The 19134-nt window shown below is 43.4% G+C and overlaps 1 protein-coding gene across 1 annotated transcript; it reads left to right on the forward strand.

Annotated features, from left to right (window-relative positions):
- The first annotated feature begins 214 nt into the window (after positions 1-214).
- Positions 215-17249, forward strand: LOC146988047 (CTTNBP2 N-terminal-like protein). Its single transcript, XM_085777672.1, has 7 exons — positions 215-357; positions 4588-4692; positions 12658-12894; positions 14207-14314; positions 14447-14635; positions 15134-15304; positions 15473-17249. The coding sequence occupies exons 1-7, from the start codon at positions 319-321 to the stop codon at positions 16412-16414; spliced, it is 1791 nt and encodes a 596-aa protein (XP_085633798.1). The 5' UTR covers positions 215-318; the 3' UTR covers positions 16415-17249.
- The last annotated feature ends 1885 nt before the right edge of the window (positions 17250-19134 follow it).

The following is a 19134-nucleotide window of genomic DNA, read 5'->3' on the forward strand; positions in this document are numbered from 1 at the left end:
CTGTTTCATCACTTGTGCAGTTGTTCAAATTGTTTGCTCAAAGTCTTTCCGTGCCCGTGAGAGACTCTTTAAGAGACAGGCACTCAAGACTTACTAAACAAAGAAATCCAAGCAGGATCCAAGAGGTGGGACTGCGCTGTCCCTGCCCCTTTTCCGATTAACTCGTCTCTCATTGGTCAGCGCTCTGAGCCCTCCCTTGGCCTATTGGCCGCTTTGGCCGTCAGTCAGACCGACGCTTGGCCGTTCGGTGCTCCGCTGCATCGGGATCAGAGGAGACGCAAATCAAGTGAAACAAATCTTCTGACAGGAGAAAAGTTCATGCTGGAGTTTCCAAAGATCCCGGAGGACCACATGAAGGTAAGAAGAGCCACAGAAGACTGTTTAGAGTCGGTGGGTGTCAAGTTAGAGACAATCGTCTGCAGCCTGTCGCCGTGTCTTAAGACACTAGAGAAGAGAGAAAAAAGATGTAGTTAGCTGAAGTAGTCAAAGCTACAGGCCGAACCACTCGGACTGCATCTCTCTCTGTCTGAGATCAAATGTCACCGAGATGAGTTTGGATCGTGCAAAAAAACACATTCAGACTAAATATGTAGCGTTTTCAGCGAAGGAGACACACAACAGTTACATGTCAGCTGCTGAGGTCACACACCGATCAGTGTGAGCTGATTGGACCAATTTACAGCGGCTCCAGTTGTGTGTTTGTGTGATTTCTTTTTTTTTTAAACTAATGCGGCTTATTCCTCATCATGATCAACCCCAGTATTTAATTATGTAAGTTTTAAGTTTTGCATTTATTTTCAAGACCAGGCTGTAATATGTAGGAAGCTGAGTGAGGAAGCAAGTGGCTTAACCTACACAAAAATTAGGTTGGCCACCAAATCCAATTTAGTATCCAGACATGCTGCATCTGGTCAGCCAGCCTGATTAACAGAACAAGGAAATTCAGCAGACCTCTCAGACTGCACTTCCCCTCAGCTGACCCTCATCCCAGGTAAAGCTGGGAGTGCAGGAAGGTTTTAACATTCTGTGACGTGAATGCACTAGTTGTGTGTGTGTGTGTGTGTGTGTCTGTTTTTTTTTCTTCTAATTCTTCTTCCAGCTGGAAGATGTGACGTAATGAAAGTTTTGGAAAAAGGTTTTATGCACTGTTAAAGTTTATCACAGTGTGAGACAATTGCCTAGGCTGAGCCACTGTGTAAAATGACTGTCTAAAGTATGCTTTAAAGGGACATTGTGTAACTTCTCCTGTTATCTATTCATGAAAATCCATTGTTTCGTTCAAAAGTATGTTTTTCATTAATCAGTAATCACCCCCATCAACAAACTGAATTGTTCCGGTAAGCTCTGAATTTGCCGTTCATATCATTCATATCTACATGGAGCGGGTAAGCTCGGTGCTGCTGCCATGTGGTGTCGCCATGTTTTTACGTTCAGTGGCAGCGTGACGGTAGGAAACCACGGAAACTCAGCGGAGACACCGGAGCTGTCGCCTCAGGTCGAGGTGGCGTCTGTGAAAAGTCACCGCGGTAACGCAGTGAGGAGGAATGGAGCGTTACACTGATGCTGCATTCACGTGCAGTCGGGCAGACGGCCGTCGGTAACAAACCAGATGTCATTTTAGTCACAGAAGTGGTGAGAAAGCTGGTAAAACATGGGTCAGGTAAACAATATGACATCGCCATGACAACATATTGTCACGTGTATTGTTTTGCTTCGTGCTGACGGACCACTTGTTTACATAAAGGCTTGTTTATGCCGTTACGTGCAGCGGCTGTCGTCCGTCTGCCGTCTGCCCAATTTCACGTGAATGAAAAATATGATTGAGTTGCTTGTGATATACAATCACAACGCTAGATGGGAGTAATTCCTACACAATGTACCTTTAAATGATTCTAATTTAGTAATACACCAGTAATAGATCATAATCATCATAATCCTAAATGATCTGGATGTTGGTAGTGTAACTTTTGCAGTTTACCTATAAACCGTATCATAAACCAGCTACTCACAAAAAAAGCCAGGGCCTCTCTGCACTGGGGCAAAGCATGTGTTTTGGCAGTAAGAGCTGCTGTGTGTTTTTAATGAGTTTACAAGTGTTGCGGAGGAGGCACATGACTGACCAAGGCTTAAAACAAACATGGATGAAAATGATTATAGACACAGCGCTTTTGATCAGAGGTGGAGCCACAAAAAGACTTGTGGGAATATTTGTGTTTCCCATCGCTGTTGCAGCGTGTTTGTATACCCTCATGATTACCAGCGCTAACGCAGGGGGATTAGGTGAAATAATATCAAAATGATGAGGATCTAAACAAGTCTGATGACACATGCGGGGGGAGAGAAGGAGGGGGCAGACATGTCTCATAACACAAGCACACACACTCTTCTCACAGTGATTACGGCGGCCTGTGAAATTAGCGAGCAAGCCTGTAAACTAAAACCAAGGGGAGGTGTGTGTACTGTAGTTTAATTAGCATTTTACCCCTGTGGTTAAGCCACAGACCATGAGCACTGCTGAGGGCAGAACTAAAACGCTGTGTGCCTTCTTTGTGAGAGCACGTTGCTGTGGGGATTTAGGCCGTGGATGCAGTTCACCGGGGTCGGGGCTCAGTCCTCCTTTCACTTCTGTGGACTGCTTTATAACGGGCGTCCCGGTGTATTTAAATGCCACATGACACCATGTCATTTTCAGGTTGTTTTTTTCTTTTTAACTTTTCCCCCCACTGGTGTGACTGACTGAAGATGACTGGGACGTATTGTAGCTGTGAGCTCAGATATGAAAAAGGCCACGGTAGCTCCCTGTCTCTCATTACAGTAGAAGAAAAACAACAACAAAAGAGAGATGAGAGAGCAGCCCACCCCCCCTGATGATTTCATGATGTGGAAAGTTGTGGTGACCACAGGCTGCTCAGAGCAGAGTCCGCTGAATGAATGCGAGCTCAGGTGCGAATCACAGTCGAGTAAACAGCAGAGATTCTTCATAAGCTTCCAGCTGCATACAAGTATAAAAAAGAAAATGTGTTTGAATGAGCCAAGCTAGAGTAAGTTTCTGTTATAAACCCTCCTGTTGTCCTCCTGGGTCAAGGAAGGAAGGACGGACGAAGGGAAAGAAGTAAGGAAGGAAGGGAAAAAGGAAGGAAAGCTAGAAGGAGGGAGGGAACAGATTGGGTCAAAAAGGAAGGAATAAGTAAGGATGAAGGGAAGGAAGGAAAAAGGAAGGAAAGAAAGATGGATGGATGGAACAGATTTGTTCAAGGAAGGAAAAAGGGAAAGAAGGAAGGGAAAAGGGAAGGAAAGAAAGATGGAGGGACAGGGAACAGATCAGGTCAATTGGATCAAAAGAGGAAGGAAGAAGAAGTAAGGACGAAGGGAAGGAAGGAAGGAAAGAAGGAAGGGAAAAAGGATTGTTGAAAGAAGGAAGGGAGAAAGGAAGGAAAGAAGGACGACAGGAGGGTTAAATCGTCGGTCAGTGAGGCGTTCATCTATCCTACACGTCCCACATGATGATGAAAAGGACGCTTTAGTGTAAAAACATCAACAGCTTTGATCAGATTTCAAAGGGGGGCCCGCCCCGCATACGTTGACTTGGCCAGAGCGTGGTAGATGTTTGAGGTGTGGACACCGCAGGGCTTGTCAGCAGAACCAACACAGCTGTGAGATTAGAGTGTAGGGACACTACAAAGAGACCATACTGCGTTTCCAGCATAAAGCAACTGTCACGGCATCAGCATCATCACCTATTATGCAAGATGAACGTACAGTACAGCGAGGAAACAAAAAAAACAAAGTCATATGACGCTTTGAGATTTCAAAAGCTAAGCTGTGAGTGTCAATGGAGGGAGATGACTGTGACTGTTGTCTTGTTCCATTGTTGCCATGTTTGTGTCCACTTATAGAAATACCCCCAAACCCACAAGGGAAATGAAATAAGCCTCTCCCGTGTGGGTAGCGTAAAATAGAGCCCTCACAGCTCAGTTGCACTGTTGCAGTAGTTGTAAATGGTTCTGTTGCATAATATTTATTTACTTTTTTTTTTCTTTTTACAGCAGTTGTGTTTTTTTGATACTATATCATCACTTTTTGCTTGAACTTCCCCACAGAAATGGAGCCCTTAAAGAGATATCATGTGAGACATTCAATTCACTCTGAAAAAGAAAACGGCCTGGTTTCTTTTCATATCAGTTGCAAGAAAAAGAAAAGAAAAAGTGTTTTGCACAGTGGTTCTGCTCTGCAAAATTACTCCCTCCCAAGATAATAACTACATATCCACATTAAGCTCGTAAATCACTGGGCTAGATCAGATAGATCAGATGTCTGTCTGGGTGATTTGGGAAGATTAGAAAATATGGCTTTGTTTCAAGATGAAATGAAATAACTGAGAAATTGTGGGAAAGCACAAAAAGCAGTGATTAGTAGTTTCAGGGCTTCCCCTCTTGGAGTTTAACAATAACGTGGCAGAATAACTAAAGCACGGTTCAAGTATTTTTAAGAGCAAGGATAATAAACTGCCAAACATTCCAGTTAGCATCTGTTTTAAGAAATAAAATCTAAAACCAAAATGCCTCCTTTCATCTTCTATCTCCACAGTCCAAGCTGAACATGGAGAGTTTGACCAAGCCGGAGTTGCTGATGCTCTTCAGCGTCCTGGAGGGAGAGCTGGAAGCCCGGGACCTGGTCATTGATGCCCTAAAGGTAACCATCAGTGGAGCTGATGACACACAGAGCATTCAAACGACTCTGCAAATCTGTCTTGTTAATATAAAACGCTCATCCACTCCCTCTGGGCTTACAAATGCGACTGTGTTATAAAGAACAGCAGCTGTGGTCAGGTTGAATTAATGTCAGTTACAATTAAACTCAGTGGCGACATGCTGCAGGAGGGAAAATGTATCGAGTGTCAGAGGAAAACTCTCAAACCACTTATGGAGCAGATTGCTCCAACACTTGCGTGGCTTCTGTTTGTAGTTTGCATGGAGAAAAATAAATGTAGTCACGCTGTGTGTGATACACACAAATGATGTTCTGATGGACAGCAGGGAAAAGGTTTACGCTGCAGTAGAGGTGAGAACTAACAACTCTGAACAGGCACTTTTCAAGTCGTTAAAGGGACATTGTGTAACTTCTCCTGTTGTCTATTCAGGAAAATCGATTATTTCATTCAAAAGTCTGTTTTTCATTAATCAGTAATCCCCCCCATCAACAAACTGAAGTGTTCCGGTAAACTCTGAATTTGCTGTTCATATCATTCATATATACATGGAGCGGGTAAGCTCGGTGCTGGCGGCTAAGGTCGAGGTGGCGTCTGTGAAAAGTCACCGCGGTAACGCAGTGAGGAGGAATGGAGCGTTACACTGATGCTGCATTCACCTGCAGTCGGGCAGACGGCCGTCGGTAATAAACCAGATGTCATTTTAGTCACAGTCGAGAGAAAGCCGGTAAAACGTGGGTCAGGTAAACAATACGACATCGCCATGACAACATATTGTCACGTGTGTTGTTTTGCCTCGTGCTGACGGACCACTTGTTTACAAAGAGGCTTGTTTATGCCGTTACGTGCAGCGGCTGTCGTCCGTCTGCTGTCTGCCCAATTTCATGTGACTGCATCATGAAAAATATGATTGAGTTGCTTGCGCTAGATGGGAGTAATTCCTACACAATGCACCTTTAAGATATATGTTTGTGGTGGATATATGGAGCTACAGTATGGGGTGGCTGCCAGCTTTTGGTGTTATTGGACCTAAAAAGCACAGAGAGAACTGGAAACAAAATGAGGGGCAAAAATGCGGGGGGGTGAGGGGTAATTAAGATTAATCCGAATAACTCTGACCTGTTATTAGTACTCGCTCCCTGTCTGGAAATGACATATCTATCTAGCTAATATTCCTCTGGCTCGCTCTAAACCAGTGTTCTGTGTCTCTGACGGCGGTGAATCTTTTGTGACATTGTCTCATAATAACATAAGTCATTCTTTTCATAAGCTGAAATGAATAGACACACCCCAGTGAACCTGAACACAGACCCAATTAGAAAGACACAGACGCACACACACACAGTATCCATACACAGCAGCGCGACTCAGCCTTAGGATGTATTACTTGGGCAGGATTAATTCTGCATTTCAGTTAAAGGATTGCCAGGCTATTTTCCCACACTGTGTCCTCCAGGCCTACATACCCTGGCATTCACTGAATGTTTGTATGGCCTTTAGGATGTTGAATTTAATAAAAGAGTTGTAAACTTACTTCAGTGACATTGCACCCCCACTTCTTAAAGTTGTTATTAAACCACAAATTAAAGATGAGTGGAGAATAAACAAACTAACGATGCTTTAGCGTTTCTGTCATGCCGTTTAGGCTCTTGGGATGCCGTTCACTTTTTTTGCGGTGTGAAACGCACCATTGAAAGAACAAACTAGAGCGGAGCCGTCGAAGAGAGCCCACTCCTGAATGCTCATGTGTTGTGTCTAGACCACATTCCTACATCTCTCCTGGGATCTGGCCATCTAAGGCAAGAAGAATTGCAGCACGCTGGGTGCCTGATGACTCAATGTGAGCGAGAGTAGGAGTGAACAAATAAACATTGGCCTTAACTGGAGCTTGAGGGGAATATGGCTGTGCTTCTTTTTCGTGGCTCTGCCGGCCGGGTCAAACTGTTAACCCATTCAGGACCCGGTGCTGTGGCGTTAACTCTCACGGCCCTTTAATGAAGGGTAATAATAACTGACCTGAAGGAAATTAACTGCTGAGAGTCAATGAAAGGTGATCTCCTCTCTGCAGGACAAATGCCTTTCTGCTGTTAAGGAATTAGTGATGGGGAATTTGCAGTCGCGCCCAAACATGAAAACAGTTTGTTATCAGTAAAACATCACCACATAATTCCCTTCTTTTTATTCATGCCAGAGGCTAATGTGGTTTGCAATAATCTCAGTCAGTTGGCCCTGACTGAAATATCTCAAAAACCACTGGATGGTTTGCCATATTCTTTCGAGTATTTCTTAGTCCATGGAGGATAAAGTTTACCAAGACTAAACTTTACCAAAGTCTAACTTTGGTGATCCTAAGACTAGACTTTATTACAGGATCAAAAGTCTAATTATGGTGATCAAAGTTAGACTTTGGTGATCCTCTGAATTTTCATCAAAGTGAAGTATCTCAGCAACTAGCCAGTGGATTTTTGCTAACATTCAGAGTCCCAAGAGGATGAATCCTACTGATTTACTGTAGGAGATTCTGTGACTCTACCCTGTAGTGCCAACCTATGAGTCACATCAGAGATATCAGATTCAGGCGTTCTTGCTTCCCATGCTTCCCACAACTTTCCTCCGTGCTAAATTAAGAGGGCGACTATACCTGCTACACATCAGCTTGTTTGTACTGCGACTGTGAGCACGTTGGCATGCAAGCGTTAGCGTTTCGCTGCAGGCATTGTTGTGTCTAATACAGTGTGGCTGCAGACTCCTGTTCCAACAATAAGACTGCATGTGAATCTACAGTAATTAGAGAAGTAGGTCCAGTCATGCTGCTTATGTCAGTCTGAACTGACGTGTCACTGCTACACTGAGTGTCATGCAAGAAGTGTTTAGCTCAAACACAAATCTCCATGGTAATACCATGCATAACACGTCCTGTAATAAACAGTCCCTCACATGACAAAGTGCTCACTTCTCTGCTTTGCAAGCCTCATTTGGTTAAGTAGAAGAACTGGCAAAGTTTAAATGTGTTGTCCGCTTGTTTTTTAATATTTAAAGCCACAACGTTCTTATCAGCAATTTTCTACAGGATATAATAAGCACAGGATGTGAGGTTAATGATGTGGTTTTTCAATGGTCCTCTATATTTAATTATGCAGAACTATCAATGGCATTCTAAGTATCCGCTGCATTTTTTCCCCCCCTTGTGACTCACTTCTGCAGCTGCTCACGCTGTGGCTTTCAAAAGGAAGTTAGTCTCTGGCAAAACTTGTATTTGGCACACAAAGACCTGCAGAGATCCAGTAGTCCCGTCTGCTTTGGGTAAAGAATACGAGTCTTTACTTTTAAGTTCAAAGGCAGCTCAAATATGGAAATAAGCTTTAATTAAGTGTGGACTTTGTGTACTGTCGTTCCAAATGTACAAACAGGTTTAACCTGAGTGTTTTTTTGGTAATGGAGCAGCACTGAAATACAGAAAATAACTCTGTGTCTGGCTTCCAGATGCATCAGCTGATTGTGCTCGGAGTCATTTACTGTAGCATTCAATGCATTCCACTCTCTGACATTATGATGGATAGTACATCATTTACATTACATGCATATGCTTTTCAATCTGTGTTGTAATCCACTCTGAAATGCATAGGACTACGGGGTAACAAGTTCGTATATCACCTTCCCTCTGTATTATACAGATCTTGTCGCCAACATTGCACGACTGAAACGGTCCAGGCATGTGTCAGCAAAAGATAAGCCACATTGGAACCAGTGCAGCCGTGGCACAAAGACGGCTTCCCTAGCAAAAACGCACAGGTTGCCAAGAACTGTAGCCAGCAGACAAAAGCATGAATAATGGAGGTAGACTATGATGCATATAGCAGCCATGTGCTGAATGTTTATGGGTATTGCACATTGCACAGTGTGATGTAATGAATAAGCTCTTGCAGATATGGGTGTTAAGTATTAACTAACGCTCAAAATGCGTTTTCTGTAATCCCACTTTTCATTTCCTCCACCCTCTGTGCAGCAGTGGAGGATTGATGCAGAGGAAAACAGCCTCTCTTTGTGTTGTGGACGTGCACGTCTGTCTGTGGATTGAGGGGCTGGGGAGGGAAAGAGAGGCAGAGTCTGTGTTTATGAGTGAACTTGTGTAATAGGGGTCCTGTGAATTAGAAAAAAAAAAACCCAACAATTTAAAGGCCAATTATCCAGTTATGAAAATGTGGTCAGACTGAATAAATACAAAATAACAAGAAAAACAGTCCTTAAAGTTGAAAATGTGTTCGGTATGCATTCCTCGGTATGAACAATGGCGTACATATTTTTTTTCTCACTTTTTATTTCTTCCCTGCTGCTGCATGCAACCACGGCAATGGGAGTCAGGCTGAGTGTATATCCTTGAGCTACGCAAGTGTCAAGAATGGAAACCCTGATCTAAGCTTATTTAATCTCTGACTGTAAAGTGACACATCAGAGCAGACCGTCACAGATGGGAACAGGGTTGGGCTGTAGGCCAAGGCAGGAGACGAGATTTCTCTTTGAAGACTTGCCTTCAAAATTAGATCAACGTTTTATAAAGGAAATGAGAATAATCCCAATAAAAAGATGAACAGTGTATTATCTTATTTAAGGTGCTCTATTTTTTGCTTCAGCGGTTCTAACTCAGTCAGATGTGAAAACTGTGTTGTATACACTCAGGACAACGTTCAAAGCTGTTCTGAATCACACAAAACTGTTGTTGGGGTGTTTGAGTAGTCACTGGGCTTTAGATATATATGCTTACATTTGAGAGGCATTTTTGAATTCTCCAGGGCACCCCGTGTTTTTCCTGTTTCGCCCCTTCATGCCGTTTGATCCGCCTTCATACCGTCCTCAATGGACTGGATCAAATAACAGCAGCAAAGCCTCGCAGCCCTGCCATCCTCACTTTGTGCCAGACGAGCCAACGGTGAAGATGCAGAGAAATGACAAAACCATGAAGGCGCCGCACTCATGGAATTTTCTTTGAAGGTTGGATGTCTGTGTGAAGACAATCCATCATCTTGCCAGTAAACAACTGGGCTGAAGCTGGGTTTCATAGAACTCGCAAAAAACAATTGTATGGTCTGTCCAGTTCTATGGATTCAGCATCAGTATGATTATAGTGCTAGGCATTTGGCTTTGTTTTGTTTTTTTCAGATTGCTGCTTCCAGTTATTTTATATAACTATATCATTGTGCATACAGTGAATGCATGTCTAATATCTCAATTACTCACACATTTTAAGTCAATTATATGCAGTTCCCATATACATCATCGTTACCTTTTATCTTCCTTAACTTGGGGACACCCTATTTAATATGCAATAAGCTTTTGGTAGCTTCAATGGGAGACCTGATTCATACAAAATATGTGTTGTGTGTGTGTGTGTGTGAATAAACTTTATGAACTTTATGAACTATTTAGGTTTGTACTTAGTTAAGTTTTCCAGCTACGATGTGATGGAGTCACATTAATCAAGATTCTGTGTCATTTTTGTCATTATAAACTTGCATCTTCATGTGTGTCCAGTTGCAGCAGGTTGCCACAGCAACTCCATCTTAAAGGGCATTTCCAGTCGTAATCAATGTTTACCTCAGATATCAAGTTATCTATGATCAGTTCATTTCATACCATTCATACTCCCAACTGCAGCGTGTGGACGTTTATATTAGTTTTTTGTTAATCTATTGGTTTTTTTCACGTTAATTAATGGGCTTTTAAAATTGTTCTGTGGTCACAAGTAATGCCCTTTTGACCATCATTTAAATTTTAAAATTTGCTTTACAATTATATTAAAGCAAAATTTGGACGTACCACGGCTTCCGCATTGTTCCTCAGAGAACACAACAGCAGAGGGACTCTGAAGTGTTTGTTCTCTGACCCGAAAAGGAACAATGCAAGCCTTGGTACATCCAAATTTTGATTTAATTTAACTGTAAAGTGAATTTTAAAATTTAAATGATGGTCAAAAGGATGTTACTCAGAACCACAGAACAATTTTAAAATTAGTCCAGAGTCCATCAATGAACATTGAAAAAACGAAAGATTCTTGAACAAAAACGAATATAAACGTCCACACGGTGCAGTTGGAAGTATGGATGGTATGTAATGAACTGGTCATAGGTGACCTGATATCTGAGGTAAACATTAATTACGACTGGAAATGCCCTTTAACTGACACACAGATGTTTTAATGAGGTTCATGCAGTAAAGTACCTGTATGGAAAATGTTGAATCAATGCATCACTAAGTTAGAATAATTCAGACACAGTTGTACTGCAGTATAGACCCGTGTAAGACGGGTCATGATATACCTGTGTGCTCATCTGTAATACCTTCCTAATATACAGCGGGCACTTAAAGGCACCGTAAGAACAGCCAAATGGCTAAACATTGCTCCGCAGGCCCGCCCACGCTCTTGACTACACTTTAAACTTGTCAGGTAATCTCAGTATCAGTCGTCAAGAGTTCTGTCCTCGCCCTGCCAGAGAGGATACCGTTCCCTCTAATCTCTTGATCCTCTTTTGTTGAAACCTCACGAAGACACAGTGCCAGCTCTGCTTCAGCCCTCCTCTGCCTCTCTCTCTCTCTCTTCCTCTCCCTCACTCCCCTTTACTTCATCCCCCTTCCACGCAGCAAGCCCAAAGGTATCTGCTGAACCTGAAACGTCCTGCTGCCATTATCCCTCCTTTGTCATGAGTTAAACAGAGAACAGGTCTGCTTTGGCTGAGGCCCAGTCCAGAGCAGCTGTCCTGCTAAAGATAGACAGACGCACACCATCTGTTGCTCCTTCCTCCTCCTGCACTCTTTCTCTTGTGTTTTTTTTTCATGCATTTCCTCTCTCTCCCCTCCTCCTTCCTATCTTATCTGCTCATTAACCCCCACTCAGGCATTAGAGATATTGATCATGTTGTGTTGAACGCAGTATTCAGCTTCCTGTTTAAATGACGGAAAAGTGACAGCAGCATGTGTTAACTGATAATGGATTATAATTATCAGATGTCAGAACTTTAATATTTAGAGTCTTGCTGAATGATAGCACTTGCTTTAATTGCAGCTGATCTTTATTATATATTATATACTATACAATACTGGTGCTACTTCTAGTTTGCAGTTTAAGGCAGAGGTTAGACCAGTGTTTTTCAACCTTGGGGTCGGGACCCCACGTGGGGTCGCCTGGAATTCAAATGGGTCTGCCTGAAATCTCTAGTCATTGATAAAAGAATTACTGATGAATTTTTTTAAAGGTACATTGTGTAGGAATTACTCCCATCTAGCGTTACGGTTGTATATCGCAAGCAACTCTGATTTTTCATGCTGCATTCACGTGAAATTGGGCAGACGGCAGACAGCCGCTGCACGCAACGGCATAAACAAGCCTCTATGTAAACAAGTGGTCCGTCAGCACGAGGCAAAACAATACATGTGACAATATGTTGTCATGGCAATGTCGTATTGTTTACCTGATCCACGTTTTACCGGCTTTCTCTGGACTTCTGTGACTAAAATGACATCTGGTTTGTTACCAACGGCCGTCTGCCCGACTACAGGTGAATGCAAGAAATTTGTGATGTCAAAATGGGGTCACAAGCCAAAAAAGGTTGGGGACCACTGGGTTAGACTAAGTTAGAGGTAAAGGCTGGAGATGTGCAGCAAAGTGACACCGACTTATAACATATACATGCTAACATGATGATTAACTCTGTGTCAAGACGTTTCACCACAATGTATCCCCTGGGGAATTTGAATGTCTGTACCAAATTTCCTGGCCATCCAGTTCAGTAGTTGCTTTGCTACATCAGGAACATGGCTAAAGACCGAAAAAAAAACACACACACAGAAGAATCAGTACTATTTTATAAATAAATAAATAACCACACTATTCCACTCAAAAACATTTCCTACCACATAACTAACTGATGCCGTCTCTTCCCTTCTCTTCTCTTTAGGCTCAGCGTAAAGAGCTGTTCGTCCAGGAGCGCTATGGCAGGTACAACCTCAGCGACCCCTTCCTGGCCTTGCAGAGAGACAGTGAGGCTATGGGAGGCCAGAACAAGGAGCCGGGCTCTTCTTCTTCTTCTGTTTCCAACCCTCTGGTGGTTCTCAAACTGGTGGTGAGCCACTGCAGGCGGATGCAAGAGAAGATGTTGGCCCAGCTGGCTGCAGCAGAGAGCAGGCACAGAAGAGTGAGTCTGGATGGGGTGGCGGGACTTGCAAACTAAAAGTTGGCCTCAGCGGAAGAGAAAAACATGAAACATATGGGGGGAGGCAGCACAATACAACTACCCCTTTGTGGACATTTATTCTGAAAATACTGAATATATGAAAATTAAAAACACCGATGGCAACAAAGTTTTGCAACACAGGTCAAACTGACCCTCTTAATCAAAACCCTTTGTTTGCAAATTGCTCATTTTACCCCAGGAACAAAATTAAGCACAGCATTGTTTTTCATTATAAACTATCTCGAAGAGGCACACACACACACACATCCAGAAGTACTTCACAGGTGTGAGCTAATAAACATGAACAAAGGGAGGAAAAAAGAAACAAAATACCTGCATGCTGATGTCAGATTTCCAGTGTTTGTTTCATGTATGTGTGACTGTACACAGACAAAAGGAAACACTGTGTGTCATAACCCTCTGACAGGGCATTACACAAAAACATGACTACAATACTGAAATATAACCAAAGGTAAACCCGACAAAAGTAATGAAAACTCATACAAAAAGGCCTGAAAAGACAGATAAGACAATTAAATCATTACTGAACTCACAATTTCCTCTCAAATTGAGGTAATACAAAACCCAATCATTGTAAAACCACAGAAAAAAGAATTATGTAATCATGTAACTAAGTTGCTACCAGCATTGTTTACAGTGTATTCTAGGGGTGGGCAACCCCTGTTGGGGTAAAGAGGGATGGAGAGGGTCTGTGTGAACTAATATAAAATACATGTAAACCCATTACCTAAAAGTAAAAGAAAACTTTAAAATTACATTCAATTTCAGTGGGAGCAGTGCTGTTGCTCAGTATTCTTTGCCAGTGCATCAGAGTTTGTGGTCTTTGCTATTGCAAGATGAATTTTATTTTGTTATTAGGAACTATTTTTTGTTGTGTGGTTAGAACTGGGGGCGGAACGATCAGGTGGCCTAAAGGGGAGTGTGACGTGAGGTGGCAGCTGAGGAGAGAGAGAGTGACTGGTGGCAGTGGGTTTGTGGTAAAAGTCAAGGTGACAATAAAACCACAGCGTTACTATACACTCCCCTTTAGGCCACCTGATCATTCCGCCCCATGTTCTAACCACACAACAAAAAACAGTTCCTAATAACGAAATAAAATTTGTCTTGCACTATAATTTATAATTACATTCAATGGACCGAATTTAAAAGCCCAACGAGCCGTATATTTTAGATTTTGGCCTTAGTGCCAAACAGAAGTTCAGAGAGATGGTTTCATTCTTGACTCTCTGTCTCCCCACTGTGTTTGCTTCAGGTCATTGCAGATCTGGAGGAGGAAAAGAGGAGACACGCCGAGGACACAGCAGAGGGAGACGACGTCACTTACATCCTGGAGAAGGAGAGGGAGCGCTTACAACAACAGGTGCCCCCCTCACGCGCTGTATACATCTAAATAGGAAGAGCAGTGACAGACTGCTAGAGTTTTTCTAAGTAAACCGTAACAACCCTTTGACAAAGTTGGTTTACTGTGCATCTCGTCTCCCTGCCATTTCAGCTGGAATTCGAGCGTAGCCAGGTCCGGCGGTTGGAAAAAGAGCAGCGGCGGATTACTGATCAGCTGGAGGAGGAACGGGCCCAGCACAAACAGCTCTCCTGCGCTTTGGCCAAAGAGTGCAAGTGGGCGAGCGCCAGAGCTCTGGAGGAGGGTCACCGGCTGACGGAGCTGGGCCGCAAACTAGACAAGGTTATTAACATTTTGAATCCAAGTCAGGCAATTTATTTCAATTTCTTACAGACCCTAACATGCCCCGCCCCTCCTCCCTTCCCCGCTGCAGATTTTAGGCTTAGTCAGTTAGATTTTACACTCCTACTCTCATTTAGGACAACAGGAAAAAGCTCGCACACTGATCGAAAATGGGAATGTCCGCCAGAAAGATTGATTGGATGCAGGAAATATGCCTTCATTTCTTCATCTTCCGTGTGTAGGCCGAAACGTTTTTGTCTTAGTTGTTTTTGTTTCTTTATTTTTATTTTATCACCATGGTTGCACTTTTTTGTTGTTTTTGATGGACCATTAAATGTTTCCTGCATCCGTCAATCTCTCTGGTGGACATTCCCATTTTTGATTAGTGTGTGAGCTTTTTCCTGTTGTTTGTTGGCCTATGCACCTGAAAAGAGAGTTTTTTGGACAGTGAGCAAGAGTGTCAACACCTTTTCTCCTTTTTTTTTTACTCTCATTTAGGAAAAGGAGGCTTGTCAGGCCCTGAAGAAGGAGCTGGAGGACGAGAGGAGGCGAGCCCTCAGGATGGAAGCCAGAGTGGAGGAGCAGTTAGCCGAGTTCGACACGGAGCGAGAGCAGCTCCGCTCTCGCTTGAAGAAGGAGGAGGCTCACTGTTGTCAGCTACAGCAGCAGGTGTGAACGCTTTGATTTGCTCATCTCTCCGCCGGAAGCAGTCGGCACACTATGACTACTGTACCTCAAGTTATTTCATACAATGAGAGAAGAAGACTAGCTTGCGCTGCAAAAAATTTGTGCGTGACATTAATCTTTTTTTCCCCCCTCTCCTTTTTTGATGATCAGGTAGAAGAGCTGAAGAGGAACCTGGAGGAGGCGACTGTGATGAGAGCTGACGCGGCGGGAAAGGAGTGGGCCACAAAGGTTCCCCCAGGAAAGGCAACAGTTGACGCTATGAAGGTGGAGGACATTGAGGAAGACACAAATCAGCCAAAAGTCAACGGTCACCACTGTCCGCCGGAGACCAACGGGGACCACGGTCAAAACAACGCCCTCTCAGAGAAGATCTGCCTACAGAATGGGAATGAAAATCCGACCAAGTTGTCGGTCGCCTCCTGCAGCGTCTCCCCCTCCTCCCCCTGTGCCTCGCCCGTTCTTGCCAAACGCCCGCCGGGTAGCCCAAGTCCCGGTAACTACCAGTCTCCCTACCAAGCCGGGATCAACCAGCGCTTTCACGCCGCTCGACACAAGTTCCAGGGTACGGCTGAGCCAGAGTCTCAGTGCCAGGCCGTGCAGCAGCAGCAGCAGCAGCAGCAGCAGCCGCCGGCTCTCCCCGTCTCGCCAAAGGAAGTCTCCCCCGTGACTACCGCCCCCCCTCCTCCCCAGGAGCCCAGCCCGGTCAAGCAAATGGCCCGGAGCACGGTGACTCAAGTCCTGTCTCGCTTCACCACCGTCCAGCAGAACGTCGCGCCGAAGCTGGCGGCTCCGAACAATTCGCCTTTTGGTACGGACTACCGCAGCCTGGCGGCGCCGCTGTCTCCCATCATCGGAAGGGCCGCCGTGGCGCTTCAACAGGGGATCAGATCACCCACCATCCCCAGGGCGGACCGGGGAAATCCCCCGCCCATCCCCCCAAAGAAGCCCGGTCTGGCCCAGGCCCCTCCCTCTCCGGCGGCCGTGCCCAGGTCTGCCAGCCACTTCTCTGACAGCCCCCTGTCGGCCAGCTGCGGCCTGACCTCCAGCCAGGAGGGAGTCAAAGAACTGGACATGGTGGTGTCCTCTAACTAGGTGGTCACACCCGGCTCGTCGGATGCTGCTCTGCTTGTGACGTCAGTCCAATCTGCATCTCATACCTGAGATCAATTGTCTCGTACATGACTATGCTTAATTGGTGAGCTCCCCTCAAACACTGTTACGCTGTTTGTATTTATTAGATTTTTTTTTTTTTTTTTTTTAATGTGTTGAGGCACTATTTTAGATTTAGATTTGGGCTGGTACTAATGAGCAGTTACAATTGATAGCATTAGTGTAAAAATGTGCCAATACTGTATGTTGGGCACAGCATACTGTTGGAGTATATCAAGTCTTCACAAACCAACATATTAAATGACGAGGTACCCCCCCCTCCCCAATATTTTTATGTATGCTAATGTTATAACTATTAATCTTCAGACCAAATTTAATGAATCATCGTTGGACCAATGTATGCTACATATTCTCATGTCATTGTACAGTCATAAGTAGCTCTTTTTATATTAAAAAAATGTATAGTTTATTAATATTCCTTAGTTATTAATGTATAATAGTTTTATACAACAGATAATCTAAATCATTGTTCATCACTTGAATGTTGCATAATTATGATGAAGATCGTATAGGCTCAGAATGACATGCAGTCGCCATTGTACATTGTGTTGTTTGAGATTAGTGATTCTGATCTATGTCCTGCCTTTGACCTTTATGAGAAACCATTATAAATCACTGCAAATATCTTATAGTTTGCCATGGCTTTGATTTATATAATAACACAGCTGCCATGTTTGTTATCTCTTCTTTGATCAGATCCTTTACAGTAATGTATATGATTGTTGAAGATTTAATAAATTAATCCCAAAGATTGTCATACAGTATATTCATCACTTATTTATTCTTTTGCAGGAGTAATACATTTGTGTGAATGATCGCGGAACAAGGAAAAACATTTTTGGGGAAAAATTGTCGCACAATACCTGTAGTGATTATATCCCAATAAAATATATTGGATATTACGGATATTATGTTTGTCACAGCCAACAACAACAATTGTCTAATTTTCTGTAAACGTCATGAATTGATCATGACGTTAACAGACTTTAGCGGAGAAAGCAAAGAATAACCTATCTCAGTTGAATAACACAAACATATATGGCTGCCAGTATGTTGTACAGCCCCAGAGTGTCCTCTAGGGGTCAGTATTTAATGTAAATACAAAAAGCAGAGTGGGAAATGAAAAGAACAACGAACTGCCTCCTCACTCAGGGCTCCAGACTGCCCCTAAATGGAGGCATTTTGCTCCTAAAATTTAAGTCTGCAAGTATATTTTTCATCTACAGTACTTGCAACAAGAAAATTTGCTGTTTTCGTTTTTTTCCTTTTAAACACTGGTAAAAGAAGGAAGTTGCAAATCAAAGAATCTGGTATCTGTCATTCCAGGTGTCAGGCAAATCAATGTGTGTGAGGATCATGAATGAAAAAAGTCCATTTACACTGTGTGCCCTTAAATTATCTGCATGCGCTAAAATTTTAGGTCAGGGGCCACTGTGCTACTAGTAAAACAAGTTAGTCTGGAGCCCTATCACTCTTCCTCTATACAGTTTATACAGCGAATCAACAGGATTTAGTCACTTACATCAATGTGCCACTGTGGAAGTGTGAGTCAATGTAGACATTTTGAGAACAGGCGTGCTATTTTCAAGCAGTGTTTAGATATCTAAAACCTTACTATTAACCCTAACCCTACTACTATTTAAACAGCGACATCTTTAATTCGTTCAATCCACAGAATTTAAGACACTGTAAACATTACAAAAACTTAAAGCAGATATCAGTGGAATGTTTTTGTTAATATAAGTCCTAAATAGTCCTATTTTCCGTCAGCAATCACTTACATGAAGTATTTCAGCCTAAACACGAGTCTCTCCGTCACTCTGCTCTGCTGTAACCCGAGGAGAAAATTTTCCTTGTGGGATACAAGTGTTATCCAATGAGGGGAGAGAACGGCATGAAGGGCTGTGTGTGCAGCCAAGGGATGCGCGTGAATGTGGTGACGTAGCACGAGGACCAATTGATGCCTGACAAGGGCGGGGGCTGCTAACTCATGGTGCGTTCAAGGAAACTCGTACTTTGTGTTTTTCCTTCCTGTGAAGTCAGGTCAGTTCGATCTGGTACGAGTTCACGGGTCAGAAGTTACGAGTGGCCGTTATAGGGAACTTTCACAGACAACAGGACGGTAAAAACACGAGCTACGGGTTACCTGGAACGCTACCAAGTCGTAGTTGTGACTTGAAGCTGTAACTTACGGTTTCAAAAGCCTGCCTTGAACACAGCATTAGCCGAAACGGCCGTGCCGCTGTTATCTGCTTTAATACTTCTTATTTCTCACTTTACTCTTCTGTCTTGTGGATACTTAAACTTGCACGTGTCCACTACAGTATGTGTTTCATATTTGTGTTTGTTTCTATGGCATCTGACTGTGTTGGAGTTTTACCTCCTGCTGAAGTTAAGAAACCTTTAAGTGGGGCTGAACTGTTTATTTTGCGCCCTGAGTTGCTTCAACTATAAACACTGTTCTTGTGGTATGTTGTCTAAGTGATGCAACTTCAGAGAGAGAAATTGGGTGGTGGTGGTGGTGGTGGTGGTGATGAGACTGCAATTGCGAAAGTGGACAGAACATTCAGCTGATCACCAAAATATCTTCTACAATGCCACAGTAGATTTCTCACACACAGACACTCTCAATCAGTCAATGT

Source organism: Trachurus japonicus, chromosome 5 (assembly GCF_045865225.1).
Source record: "Trachurus japonicus isolate A0001 chromosome 5, Traja_1.0".
In the NCBI taxonomy this organism is placed as follows: domain Eukaryota; kingdom Metazoa; phylum Chordata; class Actinopteri; order Carangiformes; family Carangidae; genus Trachurus; species Trachurus japonicus.